Source organism: Podarcis vaucheri (assembly GCF_965113315.1).
Source record: "Podarcis vaucheri genome assembly, chromosome: 7".
Taxonomy (NCBI): Eukaryota; Metazoa; Chordata; class Lepidosauria; order Squamata; family Lacertidae; genus Podarcis; species Podarcis vaucheri.
Window position 1 is genome coordinate 18,545,463 of NC_138765.1, and position 17,052 is coordinate 18,562,514.

The 17,052-nt window shown below is 44.9% G+C and overlaps 1 protein-coding gene and 1 pseudogene across 4 annotated transcripts in view; one reads left to right on the plus strand and one right to left on the minus strand.

Moving 5' to 3' along the window:
• The window catches only part of LOC309537181 (chemerin-like receptor 1), a 29,386-nt gene extending 18,644 nt beyond the window's left edge, over nt 1-10,742 (plus strand). For 2 of the 3 annotated variants that reach the window (XM_082231811.1, XM_082231813.1), the window contains one exon: nt 8,508-10,742. In XM_082231811.1, coding sequence (XP_082087937.1) covers nt 8,508-9,615 — 1,108 coding nt within the window. In that variant the 3' untranslated portion in view covers nt 9,616-10,742. Of the gene's footprint in view, nt 1-769; nt 882-8,507 lie in introns of those variants that run through there. The other variant, XM_082231812.1, reaches the window with a different exon arrangement.
• On the minus strand, nt 5,125-5,540 carry LOC309537908 (small nuclear ribonucleoprotein F pseudogene; annotated as a pseudogene). Its single transcript has one exon. The product of its transcript is annotated as a small nuclear ribonucleoprotein F pseudogene (transcript).
• Nucleotides 10,743-17,052: the final 6,310 nt, after the last annotated feature.

A 17,052-nucleotide genomic window follows, 5' to 3' on the forward strand; every position in this document is an offset into this window, starting at 1 on the left:
GATCCTACCAGCCTAATAGGCTGATTAACTTCCTCCTGGAGCCTGATTGGTGTTTTCCTGCAAGCCAATCAGTTGTTGCATTCTAGGATCCTACTTGCCTATTGTTCTAGGATCCAATCTTAGTATATAACACATACCTTTTTTTAAGTTGAAACTAAGCCATGCCAAACTTTGACACAGAGGAAGTCCTAACATGCACAAGCAAACTCCTTGAGATCAATCCAGTACATTTGAAAATCCATTCAATAACCCTAACACTGCTTTTTTTTTTTTACTTTTGAAATTTACTCTGTTTTTGCAAGCTGAAGTTGAGAACGGAGCTCTCCCAACCAAACAAGTCTGATTTTTACTCTGGGACCTCTGCCTGAAAGGTGATCGTTTGGGAAGGGATCTTTATGCTAGGTATGGGCTATGACCTCTAGCTCACCTCACCCTCTGGAAGCAATTAACTGGGCTGGATGATTGATATCATACTAGCTCCTGTTCTGGGGTGCCGAGACTTTGCCAATACCGGCGTGGTATGTTTGAGGTGGGCTGTGAGGAACATCAGTGCTGCGCCGAGCCGTTGTTTAGCCCAGGGGTTAAAGGGTTAAGCCTGCCCCTGCTGCAATCCCAGTGCCAGCTCTCTGCAGGCTGCCAAAGTAATGTGATTGAGCAATGGTTTGCGGGTAATGGACGATCCCTCAAGCCACACGTCCGGACTCTCCATCTCCCTAGGAATGCACACACCCAACCTGTGAGTCTCTCTAGCCTGCAAGGGACCAGCGTTTCTCAGAGAGCTCAGAGACAGACAGAAGGTCCCCGAAGAGCCCCAGAACCAGAGGTACGTAGGCCAGGAAGGTGAGAAAAGCAGAAAGATTTAGGGAGATAAGGGCTCAAAGGTAAGGCTGATATAATTTCCCTTCGGTAGCATCGTTGGTGGGGTGGTATGTAGGGTTTGAACACCCATTCAGGAAGTTTATAGATTGTTATTGCACCTACTTCGTTCGTTTGTTTGCTTGCTTGTTCCTTCTCATTGCAGCATGCAGTGGTGGGTGGTGTGTACTGGAGAATGGTAGGGCCGAAACAGAAGCCTAACAGTAGGTGGAGCCAGAGCTAATGGCTGGTGGAGCCAATTAATTCTACTTGTCATCTCCATCCTCTTCCATGCTGAGGTGCAAAACACTGGACAACACTGAGGCTAAGGGGGAGGAAGCTGGCTGGCAATGCCACCCCCTGGATTGGGTGTAGATAAGAAGGCAGGGACGCGGGTGGCGCCGTGGTCTAAACCACAGAGCCTAGGGCTTGCCGATCAGAAGGTCGGCGGTTCGAATCCCCGTAACGGGATGAGCTCCTGTTGCTCGGTCCCTGCTCCTGCCAACTTAGCAGTTTAAAAGCATGTCCAAGTGCAAGTAGACAAATAGGTACCGCTCCGGCGGGAAGGTAAACGGCGTTTCCGTGCGCTGCTCTGGTTCGCCAGAAGCGGCTTAGTCATGCTGGCCACATGACTCGGAAGTTGTACGCCGGCACCCTTGGCCAATAAAGTGAGATGAGTCCTGCAACCCCAGAGTCGTCCGCAACTGGACCTAATGGTCAGGGGTCCCTTTACCTTTACCTAAGAAGGCAGGGAAGTGGGATCTGACTTGAGAGCAGTCTGTGGGGCACTGAAAGTTGGCAGCACATAGCTCCCTCCCTTATTACCTTCACAACAACCCTGCGAGGGAGATTTGGCTGAAAGTGCAAGTTGACCAAGTCAGGGTCCCCCAGTGAGATTCATGCAATCCTAAACCCAGGTCTTCCTGGCCATAGCCTGAGATTCTAGGGCAGGAGTGGGGAAGCTGTGACCCAGTGTGAGAGCCAGTGTGGTGTAGTGGTTAAGAGCGGTAGTCTCGTAATCTGGGGAACTGGGTTCGCGTCTCTGCTTCTCCACATGCAGCTGCTGGGTGACCTTGGGCTAGTCACACTTCTTTGAAGTCTCTCAGCCCCACTCACCTCACAGAGTGTTTGTTGTGGGGGAGGAAGGGAAAGGAGAATGGTAGCCGCTTTGAGACTCCTTAAAGGGAGTGTAAGGCGGGATATCAAATCCAAACTCTTCTTCTTCTTTCATGTGTTATTGGACTCCAATCAGTTGCAGCCAGTGTGGTCAGGGATGTTGGGGGATGCAGTCCAAAAAGGTCTGGGGGATGGTGGCACAGCTTCCCCATCTCTGCTCTGGGGGCTGGCACAATTACATAAATTGGAAGTCTATTATTGGGGCTGTTTGCCTGTAATTTTTCTGAATGCAAAATAAATGTAGGTTTGCTTTGTGGAAGCAGAATGCATTTTTTTTTAAATCTACCCTAAAAATAATAATAAAAAAAACTGTGGGGGGAAATTAAAGTGTAACAGATGCACTTAGCGTTATTGACATGCCTCCCAATTTTGAGTGCCATAATGTGGCACAATCACCATAATCGAATTGTGATTGCCAAACCGCTTTGCACGTCCCCCTCATTTTGCCCCGTGAGGCTAGTATTGGCTCCTCGTTCCCAGTTTCTTATTCACCCCAGTGCTGCATGAGAGTCTTGAAGTCCCAGAGTCCCTTATTCAAGCTGCTCGGGCTTGGAGTGCCTCAAATCTCTATGTGGGCTGCCCTTGAAGATTACTTGGAAACTTCAAGTGGCCCAAAATGCAGTGACTAACTGCTGTTTCAAAACAGGTGCCTTGCTTGCCAGTTTGCTTCTGGGCCCAATTTAAGGTGCTCACATTCCACTGACCTCAGAAGTTCAAGGGATGATGGCTCACGATGGGGCATTCTTTGCAGAAGCCCCTCTGAACATTCAGCCCCTTTCCACCCCCTTTTTAATGGTTTGATTTTTTTTTTTGCCAAGAGTGTAAAGCTGAATGCGTGCGAGTAAAATGTCCATCAGTTGTGAGTTTATTTGTATTTAAGAATTGTTCCAATCCATTCTGGACTTGTAGGGTGAAAGGTGATAATCATTTGAAATCTTTATATATTTTTTAAAATATATTTTTTATTCTTTTTCCATAACAAGTTATACATCCAAAACATCTTTTTTACATCCAAATTCCTCCTTATTGACTTCCCTCCTCCCGGCTGAAAAACCTTCCTAGTACTTACTTTTTCCACATTTCTTAAATTTAAATTACACCACCATATTATTAATTAATTTTTTACAATCTAACAATATTCCTACCTTTTCTCTTCACAGAGGTTCCTTAAAACTTACAAACGTTATCTGATTATCACTTAATTTTTGCATATATTCAATAAATTTCATCCAATCTTCTGTAAATCTTTGATCACGTCGGTTCCAGATCCTTCCTGTTAGTCTATCGATAATCATTTGAAATCATCGTCCTTATCTTGCTCAGGCTACCCATATAGCTCTGGGTCAAATAAAGGACTGAGAAGGAGGATTCAATTGGTGTTGTAACATGGGGTAGGTGGGTGGGTGAGAGGGAGGTAGCAGGGCAAATCAACCCACCTTAGGTTCCGTGGTTCCTGCCCACTTTGCAACTCTTATTAGAAGGCAAACGGGTATGCGGTTTGGCTGAAATTGGAAGAAGTCGGCAGTAGGACATTGCAGATTTCATTAAGGCCCCCCCTCCTTTCTCCCCCTCCACAAAAAAGCAAGAACTTAGGCCCATTCATTCCATGGGGTCTCCTCTGCTTAGAACTTAGTTGGGGACAACCCAGTGCTGTATCTTTGAACCAGACTTGGCCTGGTTTCAACAGAGGACTGTCGTTGGTAAAGTAGGATATCCGATCATCCTAACTCTGTCTGCCTCTGCTATAATTCCGTTTGTTTCTGTAGGGCAGGGCAGGGCAAACCACACTTGCTGGCTTCTTTCTTTTTCTTGATGGTGCAACCCTGTAGTTATGAGCATTCTTCCAGGGACATAGATGGATAACAGCAGGGGTTGCCAGTACCCTCCAAAGATTCTGGGTTGTGACTCCCATCAGCCCCAACCTGCCCAGTCAATGGCCAGGGATGATGGAAGTTGGAGTCCGTGACATCAGCCCTACTCTACCCGACCCCAGTATATGGGATAGCTCAGTTGGTAAAGCATGAGACTCTTAATCTCAGGGTTATGGGTTCGAGCCCCATGTTGGGCAAAATATTTCTGCATTGCAGGGGTTGGACTAGATGTCCCTGGTGGTCCCTTCCAACTATGCAGTTCTATGATTCTACAGTGGGCACCATGTTTACAACCCTTACATGATCATCTTCAGATGTTGCCCTGCCCTCTTTTCCCTCTCCTCTTTCTCTGACCCACCAATTCTTCAAACCTTCCAACACTAGGGCATCTTTTTGTGTTTTTATTACTCTATTCCTCAGTTGTTGCTTTTGTCTTTAAGCCACTTTGGGCAGGCTTTTGCCCAGAAAGGCATCCTAAAAATATTTTAAATAAACATATGAATAAAATAAATTTGGCGAGAACCTTGCAAAATGATCACTTGGACTATGCAATCCCTAGAACACCCCAACCACGGCAGATGCACTGCAGTTTTGGACTTGGCCAAAGGAAAGTTTCAAATTGCATGGCATCTGGTGCACTAACAGACCAAAAGAAAGAAAGAAAGAAAAAGAAATGCGTAGTCCTGCAAGACATGTGCAAAACAAATCCTTTTGCTGCGGCTAAAGATGATATTTTTGGGGCTGTGGCTCTGAACTGAGGGTTCCTCTGCTGTTCTTGTCCTTTTTTCCAGAGGAAAATCTATGCACATTGAAGTTTTCAGCAAGCCCTGTTGAAACTAGGGGTGGAGGAGAGATTTGATTCAGTTGAAATGTAAAGGTGTACCCACCTAATTAGCACTTTCTGAAACAATAAGCAAACTGAAACACAGCCATCCTTTGAAATGTGTACTTTTCTTTCTTTCTTTCTTCCTTCCTTCCTTCCTTCCTTCCTTCCTTCCTTCCTTTCTGCCTGCCTGCCTTTTTCTTTTCTTTTCTTTTCTTTTAACTGTCAGAAATAATATGTTTATTTTTCTTCCATAGTGGTAATTTTTCTTCAGTGACAATGTTTATTTTTTGGCCATAAAAAAAATTTTAATTGACAAAACCTTTGAAAAGCAAACCAACAAAACTGGACAACTAAATTTCTTATTACAGTTAAAAAACAACAACTTTCCCCCCAAAATAGTTATTCTCTCATTTCTTCTTCTTCTTCTTCTTCTTCTTCTTCTTCTTCTTCTTCTTCTTCTTCTTCTTCTTCTTCTTCTTCTTCTTCTTCTTCCCTTATTTAAAGGACATTATTGCACCTTATCAGAACTTCACCAAGGTGTCCAGAGAATGCACCATCAATATATCCTTCTGTATTTGCAAGCTGCATGTTCATGTAGCCATCAACGGAGACGAGGTAGCCTTTGTATTCCACCCCCCACTTCAGCTTCACCATCACTGACTTCTCAGTCAGCCTGTTTAAGGAAGGGCTTTGGATTGAGAGCCAGACTCATAGCAACCAGACCAACCTAAGGGTGGCTGCGGCAACAAAAAAGTTACATGCGGGCAGCACATGTGCCTGCCAAAGCTCTAAAAAGAAAAAGCACGGAAGTGACTAAATGTGTACTTTTCTGAATTTTGCAGTGCAGTTATTCAGCCAAGTAATGTGTGCAAAAATGCATCTATTGGGATAAAGTGTACTGCCATTATATTGGGGGGGGGATGGGGGTGGAAATTGCTTTGCAAAAAATCGTGCATTAGTCAAAATTGCATACAAATGTGTGTATTAGGAGAAATTTGCATTAAATGTTGGCAAATTTTCTTGAGGGTTCCCCTTCATCTCGAAAATGTTAATTCGTGAAATGTGGAGAACAGAATTTGGGAAACAACAAAAAACCTGAAATTGATCAATTTGCCCAACCTTAGCTGAAATAAATGAATGGGACACAGCTCCTGCCCCTTTAAGAGCTGTGCTTACAGAGATACACTTGCTGAAGCTCCCCCATCGACACAAGTATTAAAGGAACAGGAGCCCCGTCCTGTTTTGCCACTTTGGCTGGGGCTGATGGGGGCTGTAAGTCCCACATTACCCCATCCAGCAGGGGTTAGCAAACTTTTTCAGCAGGGGGGCAGTCCACTGTCCTTCAGACCTTGTGGGGGGCCGGACTATATTTTGAGGGGGGGGGAATGAACGAATTCCTATGCCCCACAAATAACCCAGAGATACAGTTTAAATAAAAGGGCACATTCTACCCATGTAAAAATACCAGGCAGGCCCCACAAATAACCCAGAGATGCATTTTAAATAAAAGGGCACATTCTACTCATGTAAAAACATGCTGATTCCCAGACTGTCTGCGGGCTGGATTGAGAAGGCGATTGGGCCAGATCTGGCCCCTCGGCCTTAGTTTGCCTACCTATGGGTTAGAGGAAGAGTTCAGTCAGAAAGCATAGCTTTAGGTGAAAGGAGTGTATCCAATTACAAACGAGCCTTGCTTTCGATCTCATTTCAGTCCCAAGGACTTGTAAGGTTAAGACTCTGGAGAAAAAAAATGCCAGCACCGTTACAAAATAATAGCTCCCTATGGATCTTTCTCCTGAAAGTGAAACTGGTTCCGTCACGATATCCAGCTTTGTTGGAAAGCGCAAGGCAGATGCTAGGAAGGTGCACAGCACTCGTGGGTCGCAGAAGTTGGAGAGAAACTTGCTGCTAGTTTAAATCTTTACTTCCACTTAGTGGCTAGACGGTGTATAGCTGCTTGTGGCATTTTTCATCTTCCTTCTCTGGGATCTGCACTGAATCCTCTAGCTTTTGGATAAATCCCAAACACTGGGAAGAGCAGATAGAAAAAAGCAGTTCTGAAAATGTTAAGTGTGTTAGGAACCTGTAGCTTTTCCTTGCAGGGCCAAAAACATATTTTTGGGGAGCTTTTAAAAAAATGGAAAATGGCATCTGTGGAAAGAGTTTAAAAGCACTCCCCCCACCCGATACAGGATTTCCATTTTGAGTTTGTAGCCTCTGGGGAAGAGCAAGTGTCCAGGGCATAGCTGTCAACTTACAGATTTGAAAATAAGGGACCAGCAGCCAAAATAAGGGATTTTCTGGGCACAGGTATGTTCAACTTCTGAGCCCCTCCGAGCCAAAGGCAGAAAGCCCAGTCAGCAGCCAAATGAAGCCTCATCAATAAGGGACAGCAGCGGGACATGGCGCTGGGATAAGGGACTGTCCCACCAAATAAGGGACGCTTGACAGCTCTGGTCCAGGGTCAGGATTCTTGGGTACCCAACACGGCTTATACTCGAGGAAGTGGGTTGCTGCCAACTCCTGGAGCCCCTAGGACTTGCACCGCCTTGCTGTAGAGACATGTTGACTGTGCCCCTCTTAGCATGAAGCTGTGATAGAAGGGGAAACAGCCTCCCCTAGAGATAGGGCAGACCTGTCCTTTTAGGTTACTCAGTCTCTCGTTTTTCCAATCTTAAATTCAGTTCACCATTCTTCTGCAGCAATTTCTGGGTTTTTAAAAAGAATCCTCATGAAAATTCAACAGCGTTTTCATGTGGATTTGTCCTAAACTCACACATTTTGACTAATATGCATGTTTTTGCAAGCAATTTCCCCAACTGTAATACATTTTTGAATGTAATACGAAGCCCGTCATCACTGACAAGTGACCATGGTGATTGTGGCTAAATGAGAGTTGTCATCCAACAATATCTGGAGGGCAGGCTGCTGGCTGCTGCTGGTGTATCATATTGAGAACCACAAATTAGGTAAAATTGAACGCCTCTCTTCCTTCTTAGCTTCCACTTGCTTTGCCTAAAAGGAGATGTGAAATAAATGGGCAGTAGTAATGAAATGGGCAGGTCCAGGGAGGGGTGCCACTTACAGCATCTGTCCTTCCACTGAGGCTGCCTTTTGTAAAAAAAGAAAGAAGCAGAAGCAGATAAAAACCCATTGAGGACCAATTGCACATGTCTGCCGTATATAGCTTCTGTCCTTATTTTCAACCCCTGTTCAGAAGTTAGGTAATAAAGCAGTATGCATATCCTACAGGATTCTGGGGAAATGTGGACATGGTCTAATGCTTGATTGAAAAATTGGCTTCTTGAGGATGCCAGTAGGCTTTTTAAAAGCAACCCCCAAGTTGCCAGTCCTCAGGGCTGCTGAAAAAGTCTAGAAATATGGCGGCAGTCCATAGCAGTGGCTCAGAAAATGGTGTTGTGGGTAAAACAAATATGCCAACACGAGTCATCAATGACTTAACAGGGTGGGGTGAAAGGATTTTCCTTGTGCAAGTCTCTGGAAGTAATTGTCGGTCATTATAAACAACCCCGTCAGCAGCTAGCATTTACAAGCCTGAGTAAATCATTTCAGGTCAAGAGTGTGGAATCTGTGCCTTGCTTGGTGGGTGGGGCTGATGGGCATCCATGTCCAACTGGACCTAGAGGGCCACAGATTCTCCAGCCTTGTTTTAAGCCCTTATGCCCTGGCCATTTTTTTCCTTAACCCAACTCATTCAACAAACAGTATGTGTATAATGTTACTCCATGCCTTTCAAACCATAGTTCCTTTTCCCACAGGTCACCCTTCACCCCAATTTCGCTCAAGTTCTCTTTCTCCAAAATGGCCGACAATGCCACCTCACAAGAAAGCCTTTATGGAGACTATGAGGACTATCCTGACTTTGACGACAACAGCGGCCTCCGCGACTCCATGCATCTACTCTCCATGGTGCTCTACAGTGTGGCCTTCCTGCTGGGGGTGATAGGGAACGGCCTGGTTATCTTCGTCACTGGCTTCCGCATGAAGAGGACTGTCAACACTGTCTGGTTCCTCAACTTGGCCTTGGCCGACTTTGTCTTCACTTTCTTCCTCCCGCTGAGTGTGGCCTACATGGCCCTCGGCTTCCATTGGCCCTTCGGGAAGGCTCTGTGCAAGCTCAACACCACCGTGGCCTTCCTCAACATGTTTGCCAGCGTCTTCCTACTCACTGTCATCAGCATGGACCGCTGCGTCTCTGTGGCTTGTCCCGTCTGGGCCCAGAACTACCGCACGCCCCGGCTGGCTTCTATGGTGGCGTTGGGCATCTGGTTAGCAGCCATGGCTCTCAGCTCCCCATACTTTTTCTTCCGGGACACCGGGAGCTCTTCCGGCGAGGAGAATACCACCCACTGCTACAACAACTTTGCCTTGTCGGATGACCTGGACTCGGAGGAGGTTGGCAAGCTGGGAGAGGATCGTCACCGAACCATGGTGATGACCCGCTTCGTGGTTGGGTTCCTGGTGCCGTTCACCATCATCTTGTTCTGTTACGGCATCATCACGGCCAGGCTGAAGGGCAGCCGCCTCACACGCTCAGGCAGACCCTTCAAGATCATGGTGGCAGTTGTCTTGGCCTTCTTCATTTGCTGGTTCCCCTATCACGTCTTCTCCTTCCTGGAGATGTCGGTCACCACAGTAACGCCCTGGCTGCAGACCGTTCTGGTGGTGGGGGTACCTTTGGCCTCAGGTCTGGCCTACGTCAACAGCTGCCTGAACCCTTTCCTGTATGTCTTCGTAGGGCACGACTTCAGGGAGAAGCTGAGGACATCGGTCCTTGCCGCGTTTGAGAATGCCTTCAGCGAGACCTCAGCGCAGGTGTTAACCAAGAGCAAATCCAGTTTGGAGATAGAGTGTCACCTTGTCTAGAGCAGAAGGGGGAAACTGTAGGTCAGGGTTTCACAAACTTGTGTCTCCAGCTGTTGTTGGACTACAGTTCCCATGATCCCTAACCACTGGTCCGGCTAGCTAGGGATGATGGGAGTTGTAGTTCAACAGCAGCTGAAGACACAAGTTTGCGAAACCCTGCTTTAGTCTTTTCTCCGCCCTGATCCTTGAGTCTTCCCTCCCCACCCCACATTCACAGCCAAGTACAAAACAGTGGTTTTGGGATGGCGGGTTGGGAATAACCTGAAGCAAAATGGTGGCTCGGCACTTGGAGGCAACCAAGGTCTATGCTGTTTTGTAAGCTGTACGCTGGGATGGCCTGCATATCAAAGTACAAATCTTACCTTTAAGATATGTGAAGCTAATATTATTTACTCTAGAACTATCCTGCAGAGTGTAGTATTGCAGAAACACAGAATTTAGGCAGCTGGTAAAAGGGACAATCTTAATTATCTAGTTACAGTTGGAGATTTCTTGTGCTTGTTTGCTGGCTCTATGGAAATCCCAGAGCAGCCTTTCTCAACCTGTGGGTCTCTAGATATTGTTGAACTACAACTCCCAACACCCCTAGCTAGCAAGGCCAGAGTCAGGGATGATGGGAGTTGTAGTCCAACGACATCTGAGGATCCACAGGTTGAGAACCCCTGCCCCAGAGGGACAAACCAAGACCCCACCCAACTGCATTACACCTTTAAGGCAGTACCATGCCACTTTAAACAGTCAAAGAATCATGGCTTCCCCCAAAGAATCCTGGGAACTGTAGTTTGTTAAGGGTGCTGAGAGTTGGCAGTTCACCCCTATTCCCCCTAGAGAGCTACAATTCCCAGAGTGGTTTAACAACCAAAACCATTTCCTAGGGACCTCTGGGAATTGTAACTCAGTGAGGGGAGTAAGGGGTCTCCTAAAACTCTCAGCGCCCTGAAAGACTACACTTCCCAGGATTCTTTGGGGGAAGCCATGACTGTTTAAAGTGGCATGATCTTGCTTTAAAGCTATGGTGCATTTGGATCCCAAGTTTGTACATTTTAAAGGCTTATTTTTTACTGTTCTATGTATTGTACGTTTCTGTTTCTGTACTGGTAACTTTATGAGTATTAATGCATAGAATGTGTGTAACTACACACACACACACACACACACACACACACACACATATATAAATAATTATCCATAGTAGTTAGAGTATGTGAGAAGTGTTTGTGTTTTTTACTGAAACTCCCAACCTCATCGAGATCAAGGAGCGAGATGACGATCAGAAAAAAATCAATGCAGATAAGATTGTCCGAAATTTTATCCAGACCAGACCCTGCCATCTTCATCAGAGGCCTTCTCTGTAGGCCCCACCTGAGGAAGGTGCAGAAGGTGAATGAAAATAGGTCTTCTCAGTGGTGGCTCCGCTGTCTGTTGAATGCTCTCCCCCAAGGAGACACACCTGGCACCTTTTTATTCACTCAGGCCCTTGGTAATCACATTAGCTTCTTATGTTGCTGCTCACCTTTTAGCAAAGTGGATAAGACTTGCACTTACTAATATGTTATTGGATCAGTATATTTTGTATTCAATGTTCTGGTTTTGAATTGCTTTTATTTGTTGCATTTCATATTGTCGCTTCGAGACTTTCAAGTCACTTTGGGACTTTTCCTTCTGTATAAAGCAGCAGGCGAATGCAATAAACGATGACAGTATCAACCTCTCATCCACTGTACAAGAAAGGAGATTCCAACTAAACATTAGGAAGAGCTTTCTGATAGTAAGAGGTATTGGACAGTGGGAAGGACTCCCTTGGAAGGTGGCGGACTCTCATTCTTTAGAGGTTTTAAAGCAGAGGTTGGATGGCCGTCTGTCATGGATTCTTTAGCTGTGATTCCTGCATTGCAAGGGGTTTGGACTGGATAACCCCTGGAGTCTCTTACAACTGCACAGTTCTGTGACTGTACCTTTAAAGCATATTCAAAACACATCCTTCCCTGCACAGACTTCTGGGCACTGTAGTTTACTCCCCACTGAGTTACCATTCCCAGCAACTCTTACTAACTACAGTGCCCAGAATTCTTTGAGGAGAAAGAATGTTCTCTGAATGTGCTTTAATTATATATTGTGTACACAGCTGTAATCTGCAAAGCCGTTAAAAGCTGACTAACAGTTCTCTAAACTGTCGGTGGCCTGAATGAGGAGGAATTGAACACTAAACTTTGAAAAAGCTGCGTCTCATGTGGCAAATTCCATTACACACTTGTGTGAAGAAAGACTTCATTTCCCCTCCTTGATCTGCGTCTACCGTTGCCCAATTTTGCAGTTTTTCCTGTCATTTCTTGTGGCCTCTCAGCCTAAACAGCAAAACCAAACTTCTCCCTTGTCACGAAGTTGGAATTTGCCTTTTGCATTCAGGGAGATGCAAAAGTTCTCTTGCCGAGATACCTTCCTTAATATCTGCTGTTTTATTTCTTGCTGTTCTAACAAAAGGCAATAATTCAAAGCATTATTCTATAATGTTATACAGCCACAGTTTATCCCAAAGAATCATGGGAACTGTAGTTTTTTTTAAAAGGGTGCTGAGGGGTGACAGGAGATCCTTGACAAACTACAGTTCCCAGGATTCTTCACTGACAGTGGTGTAAGAGTGCTTTAAATGTATGGGATTGTATTTGGTGTTAGCTATTATTGGAATTCATGGGTCTTCTGTGAGTAGAACTTAATTGGCTGCAATCCAACTAGGATGTGACCTATTTGCATTTTTAAAAAAATCATTTAAACACAGTTGAGTTTCAAATGCAATGCAGGAAACACATTACGTCTTGGCTTTTGTGGGCAGAATTTTTGCAGGGGCACCACCAGGTCTGTTGGAAGACCAGCTTTGTCAGGTACCTTTTATCATATGTGGTGGAAATGTAAGGTAAGAAAAGAATTCTGGGAAATGATATATAATGAAATGAAAGAAAGAGTTTCAAATAACTTCTATAAAGAAACCAGAAGTTTTTTTTATTAGCAATTGTAAGTACAGAAATTCCAAAGGAGAGGGAAATACTTTTCATGTATGCAATGACAGCCACACGGATGCTACTAGCTCAGAGATGGAAAGAAGATAAAGTCACTACCAGAGAAGAATGGCAAACTAACCTGTTGGATTATGCCGAAAAGGCAAAACTGACCGGAAGGTTCAGGAACCAAGAAGAAGACAGAACTTTTAAGAAAGAGTGGGAAAGATTTATAATGTACAGTCCTATCTCTTGTTACATTCGGTTCAGGTTACGTTTTTTCAGGATACGTCCCGCGGCAACCTGGAAATAACGGAATGGGTCACTTCCGGGTTTTGCCACTTGCGCATACGCTCAGACGCTCAAAATGACATCACGCGTATGCGCTGAAGCGGTGAATCACGACCCGCGTACGTGCAAACGCTCATGTTGCGAACGGGGCTCCAGAATGGATCCCGTTCACAACTAGAGGTACCACTGTATTTAAGAGACCACTGTAAGCAAATGAAAACATTAGCAGGATTTTAACAACACTTCTGATTTAACAAATATGTTGGATAATATGGAGAGACTTTAAATGTGGATGATGAAATAAGATGCAATGGAAAAAGATGACAATAGGACCCATGGAGAGGATGGAGGGAAGTCTTGAGAATCAGAGGAAACTCTAAATTTGAGTATGTATTTGATACTGTTATAATTTTACACTTGTAAAATCAAATAAAAATTACTTACCAAAAAAAAAGGAATACCAGCCCTGTCGAACCTGATCTTTGTCCACTGGGCTATAGCAGAACAAGGGAAGCAGGACCACTCCCTTGACCCTGCCAAGAGACCACTGGCTTCTAGCCACTTCGTGAACTGCTTCCATTCTTAAGAGGTCATTATAAAGAACTTTGTAGCTGCTCACGCCCCATCCTTTTAAAACATACGCTTCCCCCAAAGAATCCTGAGAACTGTCGTTTACCCCACAGAACTACCGGGCCTAGTTCAAGGTGTTAGTATATAAAGCCCTTAACAATTTAGGACCAGTTTGCCTACAAAATCGCCTTACCCCACATGTTCCCTCTCAACCACTTGGATCAGTGGAATTGGCACCATTAAAGGGGGGGGCACATAATACCTGTTTTGTATTTGTGAGAACTTGATCGTTTAGTGTTGGCAGCAACTTTGGAACTCACTGCTTATTCGTACCACGCAGGTGCCTTCACTGTATTCTTTTTGGTGCCTGATAAAAAATATTATTGCATAGGCGAGGCTACCTGGATGCTTGGAAAGTTGGTGTGAATTTTAACCTGTTTTAGCATTTCAGCTTTTTCTATGCAGCAGTGTATATTTTTAATGAAATAAACAGAGCTACAATTCCCAGCACCTGTAATAATAATAATAATAATAATAATAATAATAATAATTTATTTATACCTCATCAATCTGGCTAGGTTTGCCCAGCCACTCTGGGCGGCTACCAACAAAATATTAAAAATGTGATAAAACATCAAACATTAAAAACTTCCCAATACAGGGCTGCCTTCAGATGTCTTCTAAAAGTCAGGTAGTTGTTTATTTCCTTGACATCTAATGGGAGGGCGTTCCACAGGGCAGGCGCCACAACCGAAAAGGCCCTCTGCCTGGTTCCCTGTTACCTCACAGTGAGGGAACCACCAGAAGGCTCTCGGAGCTGGACCTCAGTGTCCGGGCTGAACGATGGGGGTGGAGATGCTCCTTCAGGTATACCTGTAACAAGCTACAGTTCCCAGGAGTCTTTGGGGGGAGCGATGTGCTTTAAATGTGTACACAGTTTTCTCCCTGCTCCCTCATATTCCCTTTCTATTTGCTTAGCCTGTCTTTTCGATTGTCATCCTGAAGGCAGAGACTGTCTTACTTATTGATCTTGGCAAAACGCCCTGAGAGTCTTTTACAGATGAAGAGCGGGGGGAAAACACGAGAGATAAAATAAATGACCTAGCACTTTCAGGCAAGGCCTTGCTCTCTCATCTCTCTCTGTATTGTATGGCTTCAAAAGGGTGGAGAAATCAATGATTTGGCCATTTCTCTCCAAAACGAGCTGTTGAAGTATAAGCCTGGTGCTGTTTTGCACAGCAGGGGTGGGCAAACTCAGACTTCTGTGACCCACTCCCCCCCCCACTACTAGAACCCTAAGATCTATCAAGCCAGGTGCATGAGATGCACATTCAAAGGCAGAAAATGGGAATTTGTGGTTTCTTTTTGAGTTTCAGAACTGAATGAAGCTCACAGTCCTTTCACACACAAAACCCCTCCCCTCATTGCTTTCTACATTTCCACAGTATAACATTCTTATCTTATTAGCGTTATTGTTGATTTGTTAATCGCCTTCTCAACCACCGCCTTGGGGCAATTTACGCAGGAGATCATTTAAAACAGTTTAAAACACACAAAAACAACTGGTGAATTTAAAACTAAATTAAAAACCCTAACAAACGGAAACTTGTGGTAAGGGTCCATTTACCCAGTTGGGAAAGCCTGTCGGAACAAAAACCGTCTTCAGTTGTTTCTGGAAAGCGCAGATAGTGGACCCTTGTCCAGTGGCGTAGCGTGGGGGGGTGCAGGGGGGGCCGGCCGCACCGGGCGCAACATCTGGGGGTTAGGGTTAGGGGGCGCAAATCCACGGGTTAGGGGGTGCAAATCCACAGGTTAGGGGGCGCAAATTACTTGCCTTGCCCCGGGTGCTGACAACCCACGCTACGCCACTGCCCTTGTCATACTGTATCTCAACAGGAGTGCTATTTCACAAAACAGGGGCAACCACACAAAAGGTCTCGCTCCAAGTTTCTGCGAGGTAATTCAAGGCAGGAGGAAGTTAGAAGGACACCTGCATGATTCCCCACCCCGCCACCTGGGCAGGGAAAGTAAAATACTGAAAGCGGGAGCTGGCCGTGGTGGACTTTGGGTCGCCAAATTTCAATGGCCGCTTGTGCTACACTAGAATTCAGCACCCTCTGCCTCTCACACTCCTTTCTACAGCATTGCTGTGGTGCCCCCTACAGCACAGCACCAAGTAAGTGCAGCTGCCCTGGTTGAGCTACCCTAAAGCCATGCCTGAGACAGGCAAATTTATCGAGCGCTCTTTTTCTCACAAATGAGAAGAAACGTGTTTGTACATTTTGCCCTAGGTTCTACATATCCCAGAAACTTACATGCCTTTAAAAAAAATGTCCTTCAGCTCTCTATATTGGACAAACAGGCCAAACCTTACGCCAAAGAATAAACGGACATAAATCTGACATCAAGAATCACAAAACCAGTAGGAGAAACCAGTAGGAGAACACTTCAATCTCCCAGGACATTCTATACAAGATCTCAAAGTAGCTGTTTTACTACAAAGGAATTTCAGAAATAGACTGGAAAGAGAAGCTGCTGAATTGCAACTCATTACCAAACTTAAAACCACAGAGAGACCTGGTCTGAACAGAGACATTGGATTCTTATCTCATTATACATGACTAAGCCATTTCTCACCTTCTCACCCCTTGTCTTTTCCTGTAAGACCTATTACAGTCGTTAAGAGTCGTCAACAGGCTCATCTCAGCTATCTGCCAATCTCCCATTCCCACCACCCTTCTGAGTAATACCCCTCCCCACCTTCTCACTATATAGAAGGATCTGGCAACTTCTGTTTCAGTGTATCTGAAGAAGTGTGCATGCACACGAAAGCTTATACCAAGAACTAACTTAGTTGGTCTTTAAGGTGCTACAGGAAGGATTTTTTTTTATTTTTTAAAAAATGGAAGCTAGGGATCTGGAGATGATGGTTCATCAGAGGGTTCGTATCCTTCCTCATCCACCCCCCCTTCCCATGTGTGGGAACGTTGAGGGTGGCAGGAGAGGATATATTATTAATATCCTTCCTAACTTGTGCTAGGAAGTTCCTTTACTTAGCAGAGTGCATTGCCCCTTTCCACAGCAGAAAACGGGTTGCAAACTCGTGCTTTAGTTTGTTCAGCAATGCTTCCCCAATGCTAACACATTACCAATGTGCGGACAGGCCATAGCACAACAAAAGTGGAACTAAACGAAAAGCAGGACACCTGCGGTATAAAAAGTTATGGGATTTCAGCAGGAAGTTATGGGGTATTTATATTTATTTTTTTAAAGTTATATGCCACTATTCATCTAAAAAAAATTCAGAGCGGTTTACAACAGTACATACAGCGTATTAAACCACACACGAAAGAAAGCATATGGAAGTTTCAAAAATTGGAAATCAGCTAGCTATTGCGGAAAGATGTGTTCTTAATTGCCTGCATGAGCCTGACAGAAGAGAAGAGTTTTCAGCAGGAGCTAAAAACTTGAAACAGAAGGTGCCTGCTGAATCTCTTTTGGCAGAGTATTCCAGACGGCTGGGGCAATGATATTAAAGGCTCAGTTTCTTGCTGCTGTAAAATGAGCCACACCAACTTGGGAA